Source organism: Leptodactylus fuscus, chromosome 7 (genome assembly GCF_031893055.1).
Source record: "Leptodactylus fuscus isolate aLepFus1 chromosome 7, aLepFus1.hap2, whole genome shotgun sequence".
NCBI classification, from domain to species: Eukaryota; Metazoa; Chordata; class Amphibia; order Anura; family Leptodactylidae; genus Leptodactylus; species Leptodactylus fuscus.
In genome coordinates this window covers 72096358-72118820 of record NC_134271.1, presented here as the reverse complement: position 1 = coordinate 72118820, position 22463 = coordinate 72096358, and the positions used below count along the sequence as shown (strand labels likewise).

General features: G+C 42.3%; 1 protein-coding gene across 1 annotated transcript in view; it reads left to right on the top strand.

Annotated features, from left to right (window-relative positions):
• Nucleotides 1-22463, top strand: part of SLC9A5 (solute carrier family 9 member A5) — an 84987-nt gene that overhangs the window by 32279 nt on the left and 30245 nt on the right. Inside the window, exons 4-7 of the mRNA XM_075282078.1 lie at nt 2582-2660; nt 3726-3903; nt 6944-7164; nt 9124-9326. Of these exons, the coding sequence (XP_075138179.1) occupies nt 2582-2660; nt 3726-3903; nt 6944-7164; nt 9124-9326 (681 nt within the window). The remainder of the gene's footprint in view (nt 1-2581; nt 2661-3725; nt 3904-6943; nt 7165-9123; nt 9327-22463) is intronic.

Below are 22463 nucleotides of genomic sequence, written 5' to 3'. Positions count from 1 at the left end.
ATCATCCCCAGGTCCATGGTTATGGAGACGCAGTGTAAACAATGAAGTGAATAATCTCAGCTGCCAAACAAAGCCGTTTTGCTGAAGCAATGTATTTAGGAAAAGTCTTAAATCCACATAATCTAGCAGTATAGATAGGATCCTTGAGATGGGACTACCCGTTTAATAATGCTGGTGAAAGACTCCACCTTAATGCTATGGCCCCACATTGCAGAGACGCATTGTTTTGCTCTGCTGCAGGGGTGGGCAATTAATTTTCCCATGGGGCTGCATAAGAAATTAAAACTATTCTAGAGGGCCGCGCCATGGCAAATTTAGCTCCACCCACTTCTATGTTGACCCCCGCCCATTCTGAATCATCTTTTCATGTGCCCCCACACAGTATAATCCTCCTACAGTCACCCGTACATTATATGTCCCCACATTGTAATGTTCTTTTCCAACTACCCCACAGTATTAGGTCTCTCTTCTGGTGCCCCAGATTAAACTGGTGGAAACTAGAGGGTACATGAAACTGGAGCAGCTGGAGGGGGACGTTGGCAGTGGGGGTAGTTGGAGGGGGGCAGTAAATTAATGGCAGATAAAGTGGGACATTGAACTGGGGGCAACTAGAGGGGGGCATTAAACTTGGTCAGCTGGAAGCAGACATTAAACCGTAGGGGTAGTTGGATGGTGACATTAAACTGGGGGCGACTAGAGGCAGACAGGTCCCCCTCCAGCTCTCCCCCAGTTTCATGCTCCCCCTCCATCTCTCCCCCAGTTTCATGTCCCCCTCTCCATCTGCCCCCAATTTCATGTTCCCTTTCCATCTCTGCCCCTAGGTTACTGAGAGAGAGAGACACACACACAGACACCTTCAGAGAGACACAAACACACACACACACTCTCCACCCTGCATCTCACATTCCCCTCCCCTCTCAGTACCTTAGGACACACACCACACATGTCTCCATCTTCTTGCACTGTCCAGCCGGCACTAAGACATGCCTCCCTAGTCACGTGACGTCGCTGTTATAAGAGTGGGGGTGATCGGGAGAAAAGTTTCTTAAGTAAAACACTAAAGGGACATGCAGGGAGCTGCGCGGGACCAGAGTATAAAAGCGGGACACTTGGGAGCTATGCTTTGATCCCACAAGCTAGGCGGGCCGGGCAGAATCCGTCAAAGGGCCGGACATTGCCCAGGTCTGCTCTACTGTGTAAACACTAAATGTTAACTGTTAATGTTCATGGGAAATACCCCTTTAAGAAACACACTACGGAAGAAATACCTTATATACTCGAGTATAAGTCGAGTTTTTCAGCAGTTTTTGTGCTGAAAAAGTGCACCTCGGCTTATACTCGCGTCAATACAGTATTTGAAAATGTCACATGACTGGTCCGCAGTGAAAGACATCTATGGGAGGCCGCTGCAGCAGCGAAAGGTGAGTGGTGAGGCAGCGCTGTCTCCAGGAGCGCCCCAAGATGTTTCCAGAGCATCTTCTCTGCCTTGGAAACATCTTAAGGCGGCCCTGGAGGTAGCGCTGCCTCACCGACCACCTATCGGCAGAAGCACTGTTCCAGCGGCCTCCCACAGATGTCTTTTACTGCGGACCAGTGAAATTACCACTTGAGTCAATACGGTAATTGCCTCCGCTCTAGTCCCAGCCCCCTCCCTTCGGCTACAACACACGCCAGGTGACGTGGGCACGTTAGCTCAGGCCCGCACCCGGCGTGTGTCGATGACGTCTTCCTGCGTCTCAGCACAGGTGGCATCATCACGCCCCCTACGCTGAGACACAGGAGCAGCCGTGGGAGAAGATGAGCAGTGGCGGCAGAAGATGAGCAGTGGCGGTAGTGGGATCAGCAGCGTGAGGTTGGTAAGTATGAGATCTTCATGTTTGTTTGTCCCTGGGCCTGCTCATTGCCGACCCCCGCGTCACCTTATACTATAGGCCGTGGAGGCCGGCAGTGAGTAAGCCTGAGCCCCAGCCACGATCCCACTGCCACTATTATTACACTCGGGGGTCTTTTCAGACCCCCGAGTATAATAATCGGAGCCCCAGGGGAGGTGGGAAAAAATAATAAACAGTTTTACTCACCTCTCCGGGATCCGATGTTAATCCTAGCCAGCTTCAAGCCTATATGGTAAAAATCCCAGATGTCATGTCCCAAATCCTGTAATAGCAGTACCAGGCTATTACTACTACCACAGGCTTTGGGCCTATATGGTAATATCCCAGACCACGTGACATCTGGGATATTACCATATAGGCCTGAAGCCGGCTAGGATTAACATGAGCACAAATAGAATGTCATGCATTTTCCCCCCTCGGCTTATACTCGAGTCAATAAGTTTTCCCCGTTTTGTTGTGGTAAAATTAGGGGGGGTCGGCTTGTATTCGGGTCGACTTATACTCGAGTATATACGGTAATCCTCTTGGCTGTGATTGTACTCGCCAGTAATACTGTAATTAGCACTTAATAGTTTTCTCTTTTTTTGCAGATTTCTCTTTGTAAATTTGGCTGTGAAGACTAATTTTTCAGTCTGGTCATAAAGGTTGACATTAATCGTGTTTTTTTCTCGTGTTTTTACACTGTGCAGGTTTTGTACAAGGTGTTTAATTCTTTTGTTGAGATGGGACCACGAAATGTCCAGGCCTCAGATTACATGAAAGGCGTGGGTGAGTAACTGTGCTGGAGGAGTGCTTATTCATCAGACACCTAATGCTTTCCTTCTACCACTGCAGACACTATACAAATGATCCAGAATAGAGCGGTTTATAGAGCTGAGGACCTAACTATATGTGACTTACACATCATTACAATATATACGCATGCACTACCTATAATCATCCGCATTTTTTCTTGTTAAAGAGAACCTGTCAGATATATTTTAGTAAACATTTCTCTGGGAAAACACAGTCAACGAAATCGCCAGGCTGGAAGAACTACTGAGCTGGACCTGGCGAACACATGAAAGATACGCAAAAACATGGAGTCCCTGGCACCTTTATTGGAGGAAGAAGCACCAATTGTGAAGTCCGACGCTACCCTGGATCACTGACAGAATCCCTTTCCCGGCCCCTCCCCCCCCCCTTTTTTTCTTTCTTTCCTCTCTTTACCGTGCTATTCCTAGACATTTTGTTTCGATCTTTACTTTTATCGTATGCATTTATTGCTAATGTGTATTTGTATTATTTTCCCTACAGCAATTTCTTGTACTAAGTGTTCGTACATCTCTGTTACCCTCACGATTATATTTGTACAACGTTTTTACGCTGTTCCCCTTTCTGTTCTTATTTCCCTATATATGAAAAACCCAATAAAAATCTTTGAATTAAAAAAAAAAGATATATTTTAGTAAACATTTGTATATCCCATAAAATAATTCTGGAACATATTTCCTTAGAACTTAGTGTTATGCTATTTGTCTCCTATTCAATGGGACATTACCAATCTGCTTGTTGTATGGTGTATCGATATGCAATCTGACATGGTCAGCACTGATTAGACAATGTCAAAGTGTGTATGGTGTATGTACACCCCCAAATGTTAGTACCGCAGACTGCACTCACAGTATTAGAGGGCCAGGTGTAGGGTCCAGGAACTTTTAAGGCTTTTCCTAGATTGTGATCATAACATGATGACCACATTTGACTACATGATCTTGAGGAGATATTTAATTCACTTTGCCTTCTTGTTCCATTTTTCCATGTCTTACTATGTTTTCTCAATTTTCCCGGCAGGCTCCTTCTTTGTGGTGAGTCTTGGAGGAACAGCTGTTGGTTTAGTCTTTGCTTTCCTACTTGCCCTCATTACCAGGTTTACAAAACGAGTCCGTATCATAGAACCTCTATTCATCTTTTTGATTGTCTATCTCGCTCACCTCACTGCGGAAATGGTGTCGCTTTCGTCTATATTAGCGTAAGTGCATTCTCCCAGACTCTACTGGACCCGTTCTGTATTACACATCAGAATGTAACAGGCACAAAGAAACATGGTCTAAAAGTTGCTGAATGATGAATTGTGTCTTTTGGAAAATTGTCAGTTAAATGATATGTCTTATTTCCAAGCCTTTGTAAATGGGTGGAATAATCCCGAGTTGTCATCCACTATGACTAAATGCCTTTTTTTTTTTTTTCTTCCATAAAATGATTTTCACCCCCTTTTAAAAATGAACTTGTCATATGAAAAATGTCATCTAGTCTGCAGGCAGTATGTTGTATAGCAGATCAGTTTGATATATAGTTTTATGGGAAAAGATTAAGTATAACTTGTCATTTTTCATTTATGTATCTGCTCTTCCTATACTGAAAGGTCAGTGGGGAAGTCCTGCTAAGTGACTGACCGCTTTTCTTGTAGGAATGTGCATACAGATATAGCAGGCAAACACTGATGGGACTGTCTCCTTGACTTCTTAACACAGAAAAGGCAGAGGGGTACATGAATAAATTTTATACTGTATATTTTCCTGTCTGAGGTGTTATCTATAGAGATGTTATCTTCTATAGTAATAATATCTTTGATGTAAATGTGGTGACTGCTACAAAGAAAACCTCTACAGATTTGGTGAGTGCCAGTCTATTGTCAGGCTTAGTGGCCATCAAAATTAAAGAGGACCTTTCATCACCTCTGCCAAGTCCACTTCTTTGTATTATTCAATAGACAATTCAAGGACTTTGAGTCAAAACACTGTTTAGCTGGCATTTTAGTTGGTATGTTGTTGGACACTATGGCTGACTTTGTGAAATAGAGCCCTGAAATTAACTTTATGGGGTGGATCAACTTGAAATGTGTGGCCCTGTGAGGTGGAACTCTGTGGCTGGCATTGTGCGGCAGAGCACAGTGGCTATCATTGTGAGGTAGAACACCATGGCTGAGATTACAAGGTGGAGTACTGGGACTGGCTTTGTGAGGTGGAGTTTTCTTGCAAAGATTGTGAGGTAATACACTGTGATTTGCAGTGTGAGGTAAAACATTGTATACTGGAGCAATATGACTGGTATTGTGAGATAGGGTGCAATTGTTTGTGACAAGCATTGTTGGTAGACACCATGACTGACATTGTAATGGATGTGGCTAAGAGTAGAAAATATGGAGTAGCGAGTGATTATAAGTCAGTGGGCTGGATAGAGGACCACCCTGTCCGACTGTTGTGCAAAGCCCAGATAAACCTGGAAGTAGCTGCATGTGTATTACATATGACAGCTGAATATCTTGTAGCCAGAAATGAAGGATTCGACTATAATGTACAGAACGGACAGATATTGTCCTTAATGACACAAAATGTATAGAGATAAAGGCCATTAACAGCATTATAGCATGGAATAGAGTTTCAATGTGGATGCGGCTCTCTTTTATCGCAACCTCTTTTTCTTTTCTCGCTTTCTCCTCTACCTTATTAAAAAAAAAAAAACTAAAAAAAAACAAAAACAAGAAAAAGCTGAGTCACAAGAGATGTGAAAGGGATAAGGTAAAATGAATGCTGTTCAGTGATTCATCTGTGTGACCTGGTTCTCTGAAGCAAAAAGAAAATGTTGTAAGCCAGAGCCCACACAATCTGTCTCCAATGTGGTTCTGACATTACAGGGGTCACTTAGTTTTTGTAAATAAAGTTTCAATGTACAGTGAAATTTGCAAACATTTTTGCTTGCCCTCTGTGAATAAAAGCACTTTGTGCTCGGTAGCTAAAATAACCCATCCTGAAAGTGTGCTACTCACAAATCTATGATGTTTGTCATACGATAGAGTTCTGATTCACAATGGTATATATTACATAGTTACCTATTACCTATCTAGGGAGTCTACCACCTTATATGATGCTGTAGGGCTGGTTAGTGGTATAGGTAACATGGTTGTTTGGGTGTAAATACAGTTTTGCTGAAAATAAGCTTTTATTCCACACGCAGATGAGCTGTTTGGTGCACTCAGAGAGGAGCCACATTTGCCAAAGCATCCCTTTTCTTTTGTGGTCGCCACTCAGTGTCATCCCCAAAACATAAAGACACTCCTGTGCCATGGATAGCGATTTGTAGTGATCCCAAAGGAAGAATGCTCCAGCAGGTGTGGCCTCACCCGAGTGCACTAAACTGCTCATTTGCATCCAAAAACGGTACCTTCACTGTTCTGCTAACGACATAAAACTAGCTTAACACTAAAACACTTAACACACATTAACACACACTGCGGTAGTTTTTGTGACTGTGTGTCCATGCCGAATTGAAGAGCTGCAAATTATGGAGCAGATCCTATACCTGCCTGTAATTGTGGATCTGTTGATTCATTTGGATGTATGGGTTGGTGAAAACAACATGGATGACACACGGATACCAATCCGTGTGCCATTTTCACTGACCCGCACACTTTACATGGTCATGTACTTGAAGGCTAAAGGTTCAAGCAATCGTCAGTCGGGGGCTAGCCCCTGTGTTCCTTCGTTTTTGAAGTTTTTCTTTCGGTTCTGTGTGCACACAAGTGAGACTAGGTACTGATTAATACCGCTGCTGACACCTCCAAGGAGAACTTATGTGCTTATTCATTTCCCAGAATCCTTAGCTGAGTGTGTATGGTCTGTAAGCTTTTGTACACCAAAGGGTTACCTGCAAATGCCACCTCCCTAAGGAGACCTCTACACCTCCTGACCTTTTTCTGAAAAGAATGCTAATTTGCATGCATTAAAAAAATTGTAAAAATGGTGCCCCAAGAAATCGCAAAGTTAGAGCTCCCTCTAATGGTAGATTTGGATAAAGGCAGGTTATGATCACATGTTAGTTGGCACTGTGAATGAATAGTATTGCTGGTTTGTGTTTTCCATTTTGATCAGTCTTACAGTGACAGGCATCATGTGACACTGCTGGGTTTTGTGGTTGCTCTGGTCTTTAGATACATGGTTGTATGTATAGTGCATTATGCTAATTTTGTCATTAGAGCTATAATTGTAGAAATCTTTTTATTCTCTTGACAGAGTGACATTCTGTGGATTATGTTGTAAAAAATATGTAGAAGCCAACATCTCCAACAAATCCAGGACCACCGTCAAATATACAATGAAGACCTTAGCTAGCAGTTCTGAGACAATCATCTTCATCTTCCTCGGAATTTCAGCAGTGGACACATCCAAGTGGACATGGGACACAGCACTAGTTTTGTCCACGCTCATCTTCATCTTTGTCTTCAGGGCTGTTGGTGAGCTTTTGTACTGTTTTCCCTTCAACAAAAATACATAGCATTATCTGGTTTGTCATAGACAAGTATTACCTTTTTCTGACATAGAAAAGAAACCACCCGTCCTTTAGATGTTCTGAACGGGTTAATGTGTGCACAGAACTTGTTCTGGTGATTTGTACTTTATTATAGACACGTTAATCCCTTGCATTGTAGGAGTGCAACTAGGTTGTTACAGGTTTCTGTTGACAGGCTTGCAGACTGTTTCTAATAGCAAACAGCAGAAATTTGACTGTGGAATATAATGCATTTTGTACAATATTGGTAATGTGGAAACCTGAGCAGAAACAGAGCTGTTACAAATAGGCCTTTTTGCTTTGGAGGACATCTTGCATAAGGGGATTACATCAATAGATTTCAGTGTTTCCCATTTCGGTAAAGGCTAGTTTGGCTGAGGCCCCCTGGTGGGAAACACAGCTCTTTTTGTTGCAGATTTTGCTGCACTTTTTTTTTTTTTCAGATGCTATACACAAAAAAACACCTCATATAGGAATTGACCATATGTAAATACTCAACACAAGGAAAAAGCACAAGCCAAAACAATCAAATAACAACAATTTATATATTGAAGTAGTTATACTTCTACCTTTGCCTCAATCCACTCCTGGCTTTGGGTCAAAAAAATACAGAAAAATCTGCTACAAAAAAAGCTCCTTTGGCTAAGGCCCCAGGTAGCAACCCACGGTTTTTCCCGCAGCGCGTTTCATAGAAAGTCTGCAGAGGTTTCCTCTGGACTTTCTGCTTCAATTGTACCTATAGGGAAACCGGCAACATTTCCGTAGATATAATTGACATGCTGCGATTTCCAAAACTTAAGCTATTAAGGAAATCACAGAGTGCTGTGCTGCATGTAATTTCCTGTAAAGTGGGGATGGGGTTCGCCATCCACTTTGCGGTGAGTTCAAAACAACGCATTTTTTTCCATAGTGTTTAACACCACGTGGGCCCTCGGGCTTTCCACATCATCTCCTAAGCAGCTGTAAGCTGCTTGCAAACATCTAATTTCCAGGGATTTGACCCAATGGCATAAGTAGCAAAGACTCGACCCCCCCCCCCCCCATGACAACTTTTGACTTCGGGCCCCCCACACCATAGCACCCCCTTTCCTGGCTGTCCACACAGTATAACACCTAAATTACACATACTATAATGTCCTAAAGTGTCCTCTATACAGTATAATGTCCTATAGCACCCCCTCCAAACAATATAATGTCCCATAGAGGCCCCTCCACACAGTATAATGTCCCAACGTGGCCCCTGCACACACACACCATTATGCCCCATAGTGGCCCCTAAACACTGTTATGCCCCATAGTGGACCACCCATGAACGGTTATTATACTCCGGGGGGTTTTCAGACCCCGGAGTGTAATGACTGGATGTCCGGGGGAGGAGGCAAACATAAAAAACTGTGTTACTTGCCTCTCCTGGGCTCCAACGTACTCTCTGATGCTTTTGGCCCTTTTCATTGTTGGACCAGTCGTCAAGAGAGCCAGGCCGGCGTCACAGTGCATAATGATGCCCGCCTGGCCCACGTGACATCTGGGACGTCACCAAATAGGCTCAAAAAATGCCAGAGCGCAGGAGAGGTAAGTACCAAAGTTTTATATGTTCCCTCACCTCCCCTGGCCCTCAATCATTATATTCCGGTGTCTGAAAAGACCCCAGAGTATAATGATAGTAGGGCTGGCGGGGAAGCGCAGTAGGTAGTAAGGAGTAGCAGCGATCAGTAAGTAAATAGAGCCCTGAAGGGCCCCCTAATGTCCCGGCCTGTGGCAGCTGCTACCGCGGTATTTATGCCACTGATTTGACCTTTGGAAAAGGGTTTTTAAAGGCAACATCTTCTTAAAATTTTCCCATAGGTGACAAATTCAAAGTTAAACAATTTGACATTTGCAATAAATACATTTTATATTCTAGGTGTTGTGCTACAGACTTGCGTTTTAAACCACTTTAGACTCCTTCCACTGGACAGAATAGACCAAGTTGTGATGTCATACGGAGGTCTTCGGGGTGCAGTTGCCTTTGCTCTGGTCATTTTGCTAGATGGGAAAAAAGTAAAGGCTAAAGACTATTTTGTAGCAACTACAATTGTTGTGGTATTTTTCACCGTCATGTTTCAGGTAGGTGAATTGTAATTTGCTTCTTGTTTTGAGTTTGGTTGAGAATAATAGCTGTACACAGTGATAAACTCTGGCATAGTTTGCACCAAAAAACACTGTCTAGCATGCTGTGTGCCACATTTATCATGTGTCTTGACACTTTTTTTGACTTGACTGAAAGGGGTTGTGACCTCGCCGGAAAGGGGTATGGCTAAGTATCCTTTCTGAGCCTCATTTGCATAAATGGAAAAAGCTATTTATTTAAAAAACAGTGGTGTTGAGGACTGAACCAATGGCAGGAGTAGAATAGCCTTTGTAATGGCTATTTCGACGTGTCTTTAATTTAAAGAGGACCTTTCACCACTTGGGGCACATGTGGTTTTATATAGCGCTGTACTGTGAGAGCGGTGAGGAATGCCCCCTCCCCTCCTGATGGTGCTCGTCCATAGACGATTACTGGGGGAACGTTCCTCACTGCTCTCACAGTACAGCGCTATAGGCACTGCTGTGAGGAGGGGCGTTCCTGACTGACTGCGCTGAATTCAGCCAGCTTTCTAGAGGTATATAAAAACGCATGTGCGCCAGGTGGGGAAAGGTCTTCTTTAAAATGTGTATCCACAGTGATAGAGTCCCTTTAAGTTTGCACTGTCTAGCTTTTAGTCAGTATTAGTAAATCTGCCCCAGTGTCTACAGTAGCAGAATTGTAAGTGTAGGTCTGTAGTACAATACAAGATTTAGCGATTTATGTGTTCATTTGCTGTTTATGAGCATGTTATGATGGTACATTTGTTTTATATATTGCCATGCATATTGCTATGTGGAGTATTGTTACATTTCATTTTTATATTAAAAAAAAATATACAGGATGTAACTCAGGATCAGAACAGATAGCTTTTAGACAGTACAGACTTAGACTAGACAGTCTCAAACTGCAACAGAATCTCCTGTCTAAAGCGTCTAATGCTGTTTGAAAAATCTCTCCCACTTTCAGATTGTCTAGTCTAAATTTACACCACTTATTAGTTGGTTTGGATTAAAGCCAAGCCAGAATAGTTCCTCCGAAGAGAAGACCCATCCACAGACAGCTGTGTCGAGTTGATGGAATACAGTCAGTCATCAAATTGCAAAAATACATGGGGTTGTGACAGTGCAAACTGGACCTCAGCACAATAAAAATCACAGGTCTACTAAACAGTACAGAAGCACAATATACAATAAAGGTACAGATCCTAGGCTATTCATTACACTCATATGTTACAGCAACATTGTATGAATGCTACAACAGGTAAGTGACAGAAGATGGGGAGTAGGAAAAGGGGAAAATGGAGGGCAGTCACAGACCCCAAGCTTTATTAAAAGACAGACCTACCAAAAAGAGAGGGGAAGGAGAAGGGTGTGAAATCTTTTTTTCATCTATGTCCGGACAGTCCATGATGGAATACTATATGAGGAGACTGTGAACCACTGTGCGACAGTCCTAGACCAACATCCTCTCCCACTTCATAACAAGGTGTTTCTTGACAAGTCCCATCTGGTACAGGGTCAAGTAATTCCCTTTCTGTTGATGCCCCTCTGTTTCAAAGCATAAAGTGTCATATGCAGGGGATCTAATGTAGGTAATGTATGCACACACAGACTCTACCAGCAGAACAATGAGTACAGTTCTGAAATATACAGTCCGGGGAAGTTGATTAAATTTACACCACTTTTTGCATGAAAATGTTACAAACAAGTGGTTTGTGATTATTTTAACACTGCCTGCATCTTCGAAAGTGGTGTTTTTGTCAAAGTGGTCAAGACAGAGCCAAGAGGTTTAAGTGATGACAGAAACCTATGTCATTAAGGAGCTGATGTTGATTTTAGCCAAAAGGCACAGACTCCTGTAAGATGTGCCTAACTAAGCACACACTCCCCAGCACAGGGGCATCAAGACCAGTTTTAAAGAGAACCTTTCACCATCTGGGGCACATGCAGTTTAATACACTGCTAGAGAGCTGACCGTGCGCTGAATTCAGCGCACTATCGGCTTTCATGTTCTGTGCCCCTGGTGAAGAGCTATCGGTGCCGGTACTGTAGCCCATCACTGTCAGTCAGGAACGCCCTTCCTCACAGTAGCGTCTATAGCGCTGAACTGTGAGAGCGGTGAGGAATGCCTCCCTCCCCTCCTGATAGTACGCGTCTATGGACGAGTACTGGGGGAAGGGGCGATCCTCACCGCTCAGCGTCATCATTGGGCGGTAAGCAAAGCCCCCTCTCACAGTACAGCGCTATAGACGCTACTGTGAGGAAGGGCGTTCCTGACTGACTGTCAGAAATGCCCTTCTGTCAGGGAAGAGCTACGGTACCGGCACTGATAGCTCTACACTGGGGTCACAGAACGGGAAAGCCAATAATGCGCTGAATTCAGTGCACTGTCGGCTTTCTAGCAGTGTATTAAACCGCATGTGCCCCCGATTGTGAAAGGTCCTCTTTAATGAAGTGATTCCCCAGTAAAAATGTGTTAGGGTAGCAGATGCAGATCTGAGCCAAAAGTAAAAACCAGAACTAGATACACTGATTAAAATGGTTAACACGGCGCTATGTGTCCGACGCCCCCTGGGCCGCACCAACTCCATCCCCACAATGCTGTTCTCCAGAGCCCCAGATGGTGATGGACTTGGCTGCACTACTGGGCAGAGTGGTATGGGTCAGGAAATGCCAAACACACAATGCGCCACAAATCACAGCAAACCAGTCACTGAGATCTCTTACCAGCAGATGTTTTGGGTAGCAGAGTAGGCCCTAGGATCCAGAAGGCTGAGGCGGGTGGTCAGCAGGTGGCAACAAAGAGTAAAAGTGTAGTCTTACGGTGCGGGTCGTCAACAAGATGGCAAAGCAGTACAGAGGGGAATCCAAAGGGAACGTCAGGCAGGTTGAGTCGTTAACAGGAGTGGTAGAGCAGTACAAAACGGTGTTCAGGAAGCAGAGGTCTATAGGCAAGCTGGCGTCATAAACAGGAGCAGCCATAGTACACAAATCAGGAGGCAAAGGCAGGGTCAGAGGTCAAGGCAAGGGGTCAGAAACACAGGTAATCAGATAACAGGAGAACGCTTACTACCAGGACCCAAGGTATGACTAAATAGCCAGCAGCGGTTCAGAGCCAGAGCCCTCCTTAAATAGGCTTCAGCCCGCTGCTAGGCCAAAAACTGGAAGTACCCGTCTGGCTCAGGAGAAGATCGACAACCCCCGCACAACGCTGCAGAGGCTCTGGCCTGCCTCCTCAGACCCAGGTGCGGAGAATTCTGGAGTGCAGACAGGAGAGGGCCGGTAGCCTCTGCATAGCAGCAATGCGGATGCTCCGGCCCTGTTCCTGACAAAATGTATGCAGCTCTGGAGTATATTACAAGATGTAACTCTAAATCAGTACAGGCTAACCAATGTAATGCATAGTGTGTACACAGGGATATCACCAGCAGAATAGCGAGTGCATCTCTGGAGCACAGGATGTAACATAGGATCAGTAGAGAATAAGTAATGTTTGTATGTACTGTATGTGCCAACTGACTCGGGTTTGTGAAGTGTTCACAGAAATAGTACAGATCTGATCTATATCTGAGTAATGTGTGCTTCAGAACAAAATCGGTACAAAACCTTCTGTATAACATGGTGCTGGATTATGCAGGGAAATCATTACACCATCTACATCTTCTCAATACTTTCTGGATTGTAATGTCCTTATCTTGTGTAAGAGTCAGCGCCTGGAGATTATTAGATTTTCTTTGTTGTAGAACCTGCAATTCCTCCAAGTCAGAACGTGGTCTAAAGAGATCACATAGTATATGCAGTATACACTGAGCTAATGATCACAGCTCTGCCATATAAATAAATCTGTGGGATCTTCTCTCACGGCCACTACCTGCTATATTATCATTTGACAAATCTCTGTTCAGGTAAAATACATTAAGTAGCTCTTAATAATTTTAAAGTGGGTCAGTAATGTTTAATCCACCTGATTTGTTTTATAAAATGTACTTGGTTAATTCCATATTTTATTATTCTTGCAGTTCGATAACATCTCCACTAGATGGCAGAATCTGAGTACTGTAACATTTTGTAAAATCTAGTATCAAAAGGATATAATAGACACCAGATTATCAAATATTATGGATTATTGGATGGTCATGAAAGGAAAAAATATATCTAACTTATTTGTTAGACCAAACATTGTAGACTCTGTACTGTAAATCTACAGCAATTTATAGTACAACACATGTGGATGGGGGGTTTCAAAACTCTATCCACATATAGTGGGACAAAAATCAGTGTGAAAATTTAAGTATGTGCTGGTTTATTAAATCCAGAGAATGCTTATTATGTTGTGAAAAACCTGCAGATTTACATCGGTGGTTTCTGCCTTTGTGGTACAAAAGATAAAATCCACCATCAATCCTAATCACAATCAGACACAAAACCCATAAATAACTCATACAAATTATGTAGTGGATTCGTGGAAAGACCTGTGGTGGAATTATTAAATTATTCTGCACATCATACCATAAGAGAGAGGGAGCACTGTCAAGCCCAAACCAAAATGTTAGAAGAAAATGTGTTCCTTTTGCTTTAACTCACACCATAGAAAAACTTACTTTAAAATACCTATAGTCGTTATTTATATAATTATTGTTGTGTACGACTAAGATTTGTGATCTTTCAGGTTTGATCTCCTACCAATAGGAATAGACAAAGACAACAAATAAAAAAAGAACAAAGCTTGGAAAAAAGAAAGCTAAAATATAATTTCCTTTTAAATATTCCTGAAAATGTGTCTCCAACAGTTTACAAATAGGCAATATCCGGCTAATAGAGGGAACTATTCTTATATGGTTAGGGGTCTACTGGCTTCTAAAACATCTCTTGGGATCCCATCAATCCATAAACCTATACCCTATACAATGATAGTCACCTATGTCCTCTTAAGTAACAAACATCAGATGTGTTTCCACACCAATATTTCATCTTATGGTGTTACATCAGAGGTGTTGAATACATGGGCAAAGTGCATTTACTTTTAAATTCCACACTTACCTCATGTTAACCCCATACACACAGCTATTGCCGGCACTAATACATGAACAAATTGACCCGCGAACACAGGTCCAAAGTATGTCTCTCAATTTTCATCCCTTGTATTTGTATTACTCATTATAAGTTCCATATATTATAGGAAACTGGGACAAGAATATACAAAAGGTGTGGAGAGTTCTCAGATATAATATATACTAAAAAAAAGTAACCTTTAGTGTTCCAATAATAAAAGTGACTGTAATCTAAAATACAAACTAAAAGCAGGTAGACATCATAACAGCATGTTCCATTAATGGGGATGGGATGTCCCCTATTTCCTCACCCTTGGTATGGGAACTACCGGTATATAGCTCTCTATCCCTGATGGAACGTGGCAGAATATGCTTTTTATTGAGGGCTCACTGAGAATAGAGAGGCTCTGTATTCTGAATAGAAAACTATAGGGCTGTGCATATACCACCTTATTAGAGACACCCACTGGCAGAGTTTATCGCTACAAAGTATGAAATAGTAGCTATGTAGCATATGCTGTGTGATTGTATGGTGTATATTGATCTCACCATGTGATATTGCTCTTCTACAAGTCTGTAGTGCAATAACTTAAAAAGCTGCAAAACTCCAAGAGTAATTGGTTATTGTATGGCAACAAAGGGAACCAAAACCAATAATGCACTCAGCAAGATCAGAAAAGTAAAAGCTATTTATATGCACATAATGTTAAAAGACATCACACTGATGCCTCCACTATATTGAACTATCAGAAGTGTATGAGAAAAGCTGCCTGTGTAAATAAGCCAACCAAATGGAGCTCGGCTGACTGTAAAGAGACTGCCTGCTCATGCGCACAAGATAGTTGAGGAGATGCTAACACAGTGAGTGCTATATCTGCCCTCTGCCATATTAACAGGCAGCTGAGAATGAGGCTCTAAGCTGGCATATAAATCCTGTAAACATCCGACTCCAGAACGTTTAAACGGTGGATGTAAGGCCAGCTGGGCTGGGTTCATGTTGCCCATAGCAGCATTGTTTAACGTAATTGTCTTATTTTTTCCCTGAAAACCCTTTAGCAGTTTAAATATACAGTACAGACCAAAAGTTTGAACACACCTTCTCATTTAAAGAGTTTTCTGTATTTTTATGACTATGAAAATTGTAGTTTCACACTGAAGGCATCAAAACTATGAATTAACTCACGTGGAATTATAAACTTAAAGGTGCTCTATCATTGGGAAATGGCATTTTTAGATAAGCATATCCTTGCATAGCCTTTAGAAAGGCTATTTCACACCTACCTTTAGTATGTAAATTGCCTCAGCAGATTTTGTAGAAGTCAGTTTTTATTCATGTGCTAATGAGCTTCGGTCCATGCACCGGAAGCGTCTGTGATCATAGTCGGCTCTGTGTATGCATAGCAGAGGCTGCTGTGCTGATGACTCGTCTCTGCTATGCATACACAGAGCAGACAGTGCACACAGACACTTTCGGGTGCATGGAGAAGCTAATTACATACTAAAGGTAGGTGTGAAATAGCCTTTCTAAAGACTATGCAAGGATGTGCTTATCTAAAAATGCCATTCCCAATGATAGAGCCACTTTAACAAAAAAGTGTGAAACAACTGAAGCTATGTCTTATATTCTAGGTTCTTCAAAGTAGCCACCTTTTGCTTTCATTACTGCTTTGCACACTCTTGGCATTCTCTTGATGAGCTTCAAGAGGTAGTCACCGGAAATGGGTTTCACTTCACAGGTGTGCCCTGTCAGGTTTAATAAGTGGGATTTCTTGCCTTATAAATGGGGTTGGGACCATCAGTTGTGTTGTGCAGATGTCAGGTGGATACACAGCTGATAGTCCTACTGAATAGACTGTTAGAATCTGTATTATGGCAAGAAAAAAGCAGCTAAGTAAAGAAAAATGAGTGGCCATCATTACTTTAAGAAATGAAGGTCAGTTAGTCCGAAAAATTGGGAAAACTTTGAAAGTGTCCCCAAGTGCAGTTGCAAAAACCGTTAAGCGCTACAAAGAAACTGGCTCACATGAGGAGCGGCCTAGGAAAGGAAGACCAAGAGTCACCTCTGCTGCGGAGGATAAGTTCATTCGAGTCACCAGTCTCAGAAATCGCAGGTTAACAGCAGCTCAGATTTTCTTTGGTTCCAACCACCGTGTCTTTGTACGACACAGAAAAGGTGAACAGATGGACTCCACATGCCTGGTTCCCACCATGAAGCATGGAGGAGGAGATGTGATAGTGTGGGGGTGCTTTGCAGGTGGCACTGTTGGGGATTTATTCAAAATTGGAGGCATACTGTACCAGCATGGCTACCACAGCATCTTGCAGCGGCATGCTATTCCATCCGGTTTGCGTTTAGTTGGACCATCATTTATTTGTCAACCGGACAATGACCCTAAACATGCTGTGGCGGGCCAGGCTGTGTAAGAGCTATTTGACCAAGAAGGAGAGTGATGGGGTGCTACGCCAGATGACCTGGCCTCCACAGTCACCAGACCTGAACCCAATCAAGATGGTTTGGGGTGAGCTGGACCGCAGAGTGAAGGCAAAAGGGCCAACAAGTGCTAAGCATCTCTGGGAACTCCTTCAAGACTCTTGGAAAACCATTTCAGGTGACTACCTCTTGAAGCTCATCAAGAGAATGCCAAGAGTGTGCAAAGCAGTAATTAAAGCAAAAGGTGGCTACTTTGAAAAACCTAGAATATAAGACATATTTTCAGTTGTTTCACACTTTGTTACCATATATACTCAAGTATAAGCCGACTTTTTCAGCGTATTTTTCATGCTGAAAAAGCTCTCCTCGGTTTATACACGAGTCAGAGTCCACTGAGCACAGAAAACTGGAAGGGGGAGGTCCTTTAGTGCTACTGCTCTGTGATTGGCTTGTCATGAGGTCATGTGACTGTAATGTCATCAAAGTTCCTGTACCCACTGGTATATAACATCTGCAGATAAGATTGAGTCTAAATCCTAGTAGCTCCGCCCACACCAGAGTCCGATCACATGGTTATGACGTCATCAGAGGTCCTTTAGCACACTAGGATTTAGCATATACCCTGCAGATGAGTGGCCAGGATTCATTGTGTCTTATGGAAGATGTCTGTTGTATGGAGGAGAGGAAGCTACAGTAACTTGACAAACACAGGTCTTTTAGTTACTCTGCCTATTAATGTCAGGCATTTGGGGTTATTTTAGTTTCAGTAACTCCATGTGCCTCACATTTATAGCAGTTAACCCCATCATGTCCCTCATATTAACCCCTGTGTGCCCCATATAAGGGTTACTAATATGTGAGACACATGAGGGTACTAATGAAGAACCTTGATTATGAAGATACCTAATTATTACCTCCATATGTCCCACATATCAGTAACTCTTATGTGAGGCACACAGGGGGTTAATGTGAGGGACATGATGGGGTTAACCACTATTACTATGATCCCCATGGAGTTACTAAGCTGCAATGCACATGACCAGACTTTTTATCTGCAATGGTGGATCTCCCCCCCCCCCCCCCCCCCCAGGCTTATACTCGAGTAAATATGTTTTCCCAGTTTTTTTGTGGTAAAATTAGGGGTCTCGGCTTATATTCGGGTTGGCATATACTGTGGTATATACGGTAAGTATATAATTCCACATGTGTTAATTCATAGTGTTGATGCCTTCAGTGTGAATCTACAATTTTCATAGTCATGAAAATACAGAAAACTCTTTGAATGAGAAGGTGTGTCCAAACTTTTGGTCTGTACTGTATACAATGCAGGTAAGAGACAAGGAAACTGCCTGGCATATACAGTGCTGGAGAATATAAATACAGAAAAACAAGCTCAGAATAAATACAAGCTCAGTATCACTAGAGAAATGAGTGTGACTACAGAACAGATATGATAAGGAGAAGTCACAAGCCTCAAATCAAAAAGTTGGCAGAATAACCAAGGGCATCTTAAGTAATAATAATATGGTAGACAATGCAATGGACAGCCGACCAATATAGTACACGTGCACCAATGCTTAATTAAAAATGAAATATTCCAATTTCTGCCAAAGCAATGCATAGTTAGAACATCCATTGAAGAAAACGTACAAAAGAAATATTGTCAGAGATATTAAAAATCCACCATGCCTTCCTCTGGTGAAATTCACATTCAGTCACCCCCTCCCATTTCTGTATAAAGAAAAAGCAGCTCTATATGTGTAGGCACAATGATTGTTTAGTATTGGAGTCATTCATTATGGAGCGTTCTCAATAAATAAATTAAAATTGGATTTTACTATTGCATATAGATCCTTTTGGGCAATGACATCTAACCAATAGCTATACAATAGGTAGAGAACCAGAAATTGAAGACAACTGCAGTATAGTGTAATGTCATCTTGCTAGAAGAATGCTTGTTAACTCCAGGTATAGCTTTTGTTTATGCACCATTAACAGTTATAATATGATGGATCGTGATCACTGGTGTGCATGGGGTCATAGCCATAGTGTATCATGGGGTCACATGTGATTAGAGACAAATATCCTCAACAGCTAGAGAAGAAAACATAACTTTTTAACCTACAATGATCAAAATGTAGGGGTGGTCTTGCTCAATGATAGGCTGCCTGTCCTGTTTACATGCTGACTAGGACCAATCCCTAAGACCTAAGGTCAGGTGTTTAGAACAAGTTATATCAAACCTCTTTGTACAAATCTATATATTCTGCTTAATCCTCCTGCTCTATAGCATGGTGCTTGCAGTTCGGACTTCGTTTTTAGTATGATGGGCCCTTTAAGCAAGCAGAGTGCAGATGCTTCCTCTCTTAACCTTTTTGATATAGAGTCCTACCCCAACCATGTGTATGTCTGTCTAAGTAGTCACATGTACAATAGAACAAAGCCCGGATTCCACTCTTTCTTGTGTTACAGCAGTGTGGACATAAATATTCACTCCTGGGACCAGTAAATGAAGTCACTTAAAGTCTGGCTGCAGACTAACTCTTCACAGTCATCCATCATACCAATAATAATTCATGTTTTATGATTAAGGTTTTCCATAGATTGTAATGAATACAATAGAATGGAATGATACAAATTTATCCATATAAAGTTACTGTAATCTGACATAGAGCTCACAATGTACATTTTTCCCTATCATTATGTCTTTTTTGGAATATGGGATGGAAATCCATGCAAACACGGGGAGAACATACAAACTCCTTGCAGATGGTTTTATGCCCTTGGCGGGATTTGAACACCAGGACTCCAGCGCTGCAAGGCTGCAGTGCTAACCACTGAGCCACCGTGTGGCCCCTTAATAATACACTATTTGTTGCTAATACTGAGCTGTAATGGGTATATTCTGATCATGTATCAACACATTGTACATGTACTGCTATATGGTAACAAATAGAGATGAGCGAGTAGTATTCGATCAAATACTACGGTATTCGAGATACTCGTACTCGGTCAAATACCACGCAGTGAAAATTCGATTCCCCTCCAACCTTCCCTAGCACTTTTTTTTTACACCAATAACTATGCAGGGTTGGTGGGACAGGAAATAGGACAACGTAGGCATTGGCAAAAAAAACATGCAGTCATTGGCTGGCTAAATCAGTAGTAGCAGCAGCAGCAATAATAATACTGGAACTTAGGTGTGTTAGATGCCCCCGGACATGCTTCCACTTCTGTCCCAGTTTCTTTCCAAAGGTGTTGGCATCATTTCCTAAGGTGTCATTGTGGACTTGGTGACTCCAATTGGTCGAATTTTGGTTTCCCTGAAACAAGCATGTTTTTCCTATAGACTATAATGGAAGTCGATATTCGAACAAATAGTGGAATATTGAGGTCTACTCGAATTGAATATTCGAATATTTCTCTACTCGCTCATCTCTAGTAACAAACTGTCTAGTCAGGCCAGAGATCTGTGCTGTTATGGTACATTACTGTATATAGACTGAATACAATTGCAACAAGCCCTTATGTATAAGATGTACTGGGCTGATCACCTGGAGGCGCTGCACAGAAAGGGCCACAGCAGACTCTACCTGCTCAGGAGGCTGAGGGCCTTCGGAGTCCGGGGGACACTTCTTAGGGCCTTCTTCAACTCTGTGGTTGCTTCAGCCATCTTTTTTGGTGTGGCCTGCTGGGGGAGCAGTATATCAACCAGGGACAGAAATAGACATGACAGGCTGATTAGAAGGGCCAGCTCTGTCCTGGGGAGGCCCTTGGACCCAGTACAGGTGGTGGGTGACAGAAGGATACTGTCTGTGGTGACCTCCATGCGGGAGAACAAATCCCACCCCATGTATGGGACCCTGATGGGACTTGGCAGCACTGTAAGCGACCGTCTGCTTCACCCCAAGTGTGAGAAGGAGCGCTATCGCAGGTCCTTCCTTCCAACCGCGACCAGGCTGTATAATCTACATCAGACCAAACGAAGAGCACTCCGCACAGAGAACTAATGATTATGAGGATGACCATGAGGTCTTCCTCTTTCTCTTCTGTTTTTCCTTAGCTGCCATGGACTCCTAGTATATCTTCTCTTCTCAGCTTATCTGTGTCTACGTCTGTAATATATTACTCTGTATTATCCTGTATCTCTATTACTATGCTGCTGTAACACGCTGAAATTTCCCCAATGTGGGACTATTAAAGGATTATCTTATCTTATCTTAAGAGGTAATAATTCCATATGGAGTTTTTAGCCACCAAATGTACCTATTCATGTACCTATGACAAACTGAACTGAAACACACAGTACAATATATACTGAAAAGTTGCATAACATTCATTAAAAGATTATTACAGATTATTTACGTAAGAATAGACAACCCCTTTAAGGATGTGACAGGGACGATTAGGTTAAAATGATAATGTGACATGTCCATTAGTTTCTGTTCAGGGTATAATTTGCTTACACATTGTCTGGGTTTGTATAATGTGCTTCCTAATTCACTAACTGCCTTGGATACATCAGCTGTACCCCAGTCCCTTCCAGCAGACGCCTCATTCATAGCATCTTTGTAGACGGGAATAGTTCAATCAGATCTGTCTCTAATTTCCTTATTTATTTCCATCTGAAAGTTCTGATGTGATTTAATTATTACTGAAGTGTTAACCTTTTCACTGCTGTGGTTACATTCAGAAGTGAGGTTTTCATGATGCAAAACTGGTTCTGCAGAAAACCCTGGAAGGGGTTAATAACATCTGGCAGTATTGGCGCCCTTTATTCACATGTTGGAGCCCATCAGGGTGAGAACTAATTTCTTACAGGGCACAAGCTGTCATTCATTGATTAGGGTTATGACCAAATAATACATTATATTGTTGTGAGCTCAGCTTGTGGCAACCATGCTTAATGTGTCTTCTTTTGCACTGGAACGACATTAAAATCCATTACGCGTATGCTGATAATTTATCCTTTCGTTATATAACATATCAGAAGATTTACAGGTTTGACCGCATGGTCCATATTACTAAATATAAGAAGATATATAATTTACTTTCAAAGGTATTTATTGAATTACAGCAACAATAAAATTGTAGTGCAAAACAGTAGCAAATAAAACGGTTCCAAGTAAAAGTAGAGCATACAGAGCCTAGTACATGCAAATGGTAACTAATCGAATTGCGTGTTCTCAGCCAAGGGGGCCAAAACGTAACACTCAACCACATCAAGAAATGTAAGCTGGAGACAGAACAACAGACTTATGATATTGGACCAAGTAATCCATATAAAAGAGGTTAGTTTTATAGTCAAGGTTCCCTGCTATGTCAGAATGGGAACGAAAGGCAACTTCTAGAGGCTCTATAGCAGGGGTAGGGAACGTACGGCTCTCCAGCTGTTGCAAAACTACAACTCCCAGCATGCATACTGGCTCTGCTGTTCTGGGAACTCCCATGGAAGTGAATGGAGCATGCTTGGAGTTGTAGTTTCACAACAGCTGGAGAGCCGAAGGTTCCCTACCCCTGCTCTATAGCAAGGGCAAACAATGCTTGAAGAGCCCTTTTTAACTGTCTGGTTATACCCATGGACCTCAGAACATGAGCAAGGTAGCTCCAGGAAAAGCTATCAAAACTATTTTCAATATCTAAGGCTAATAG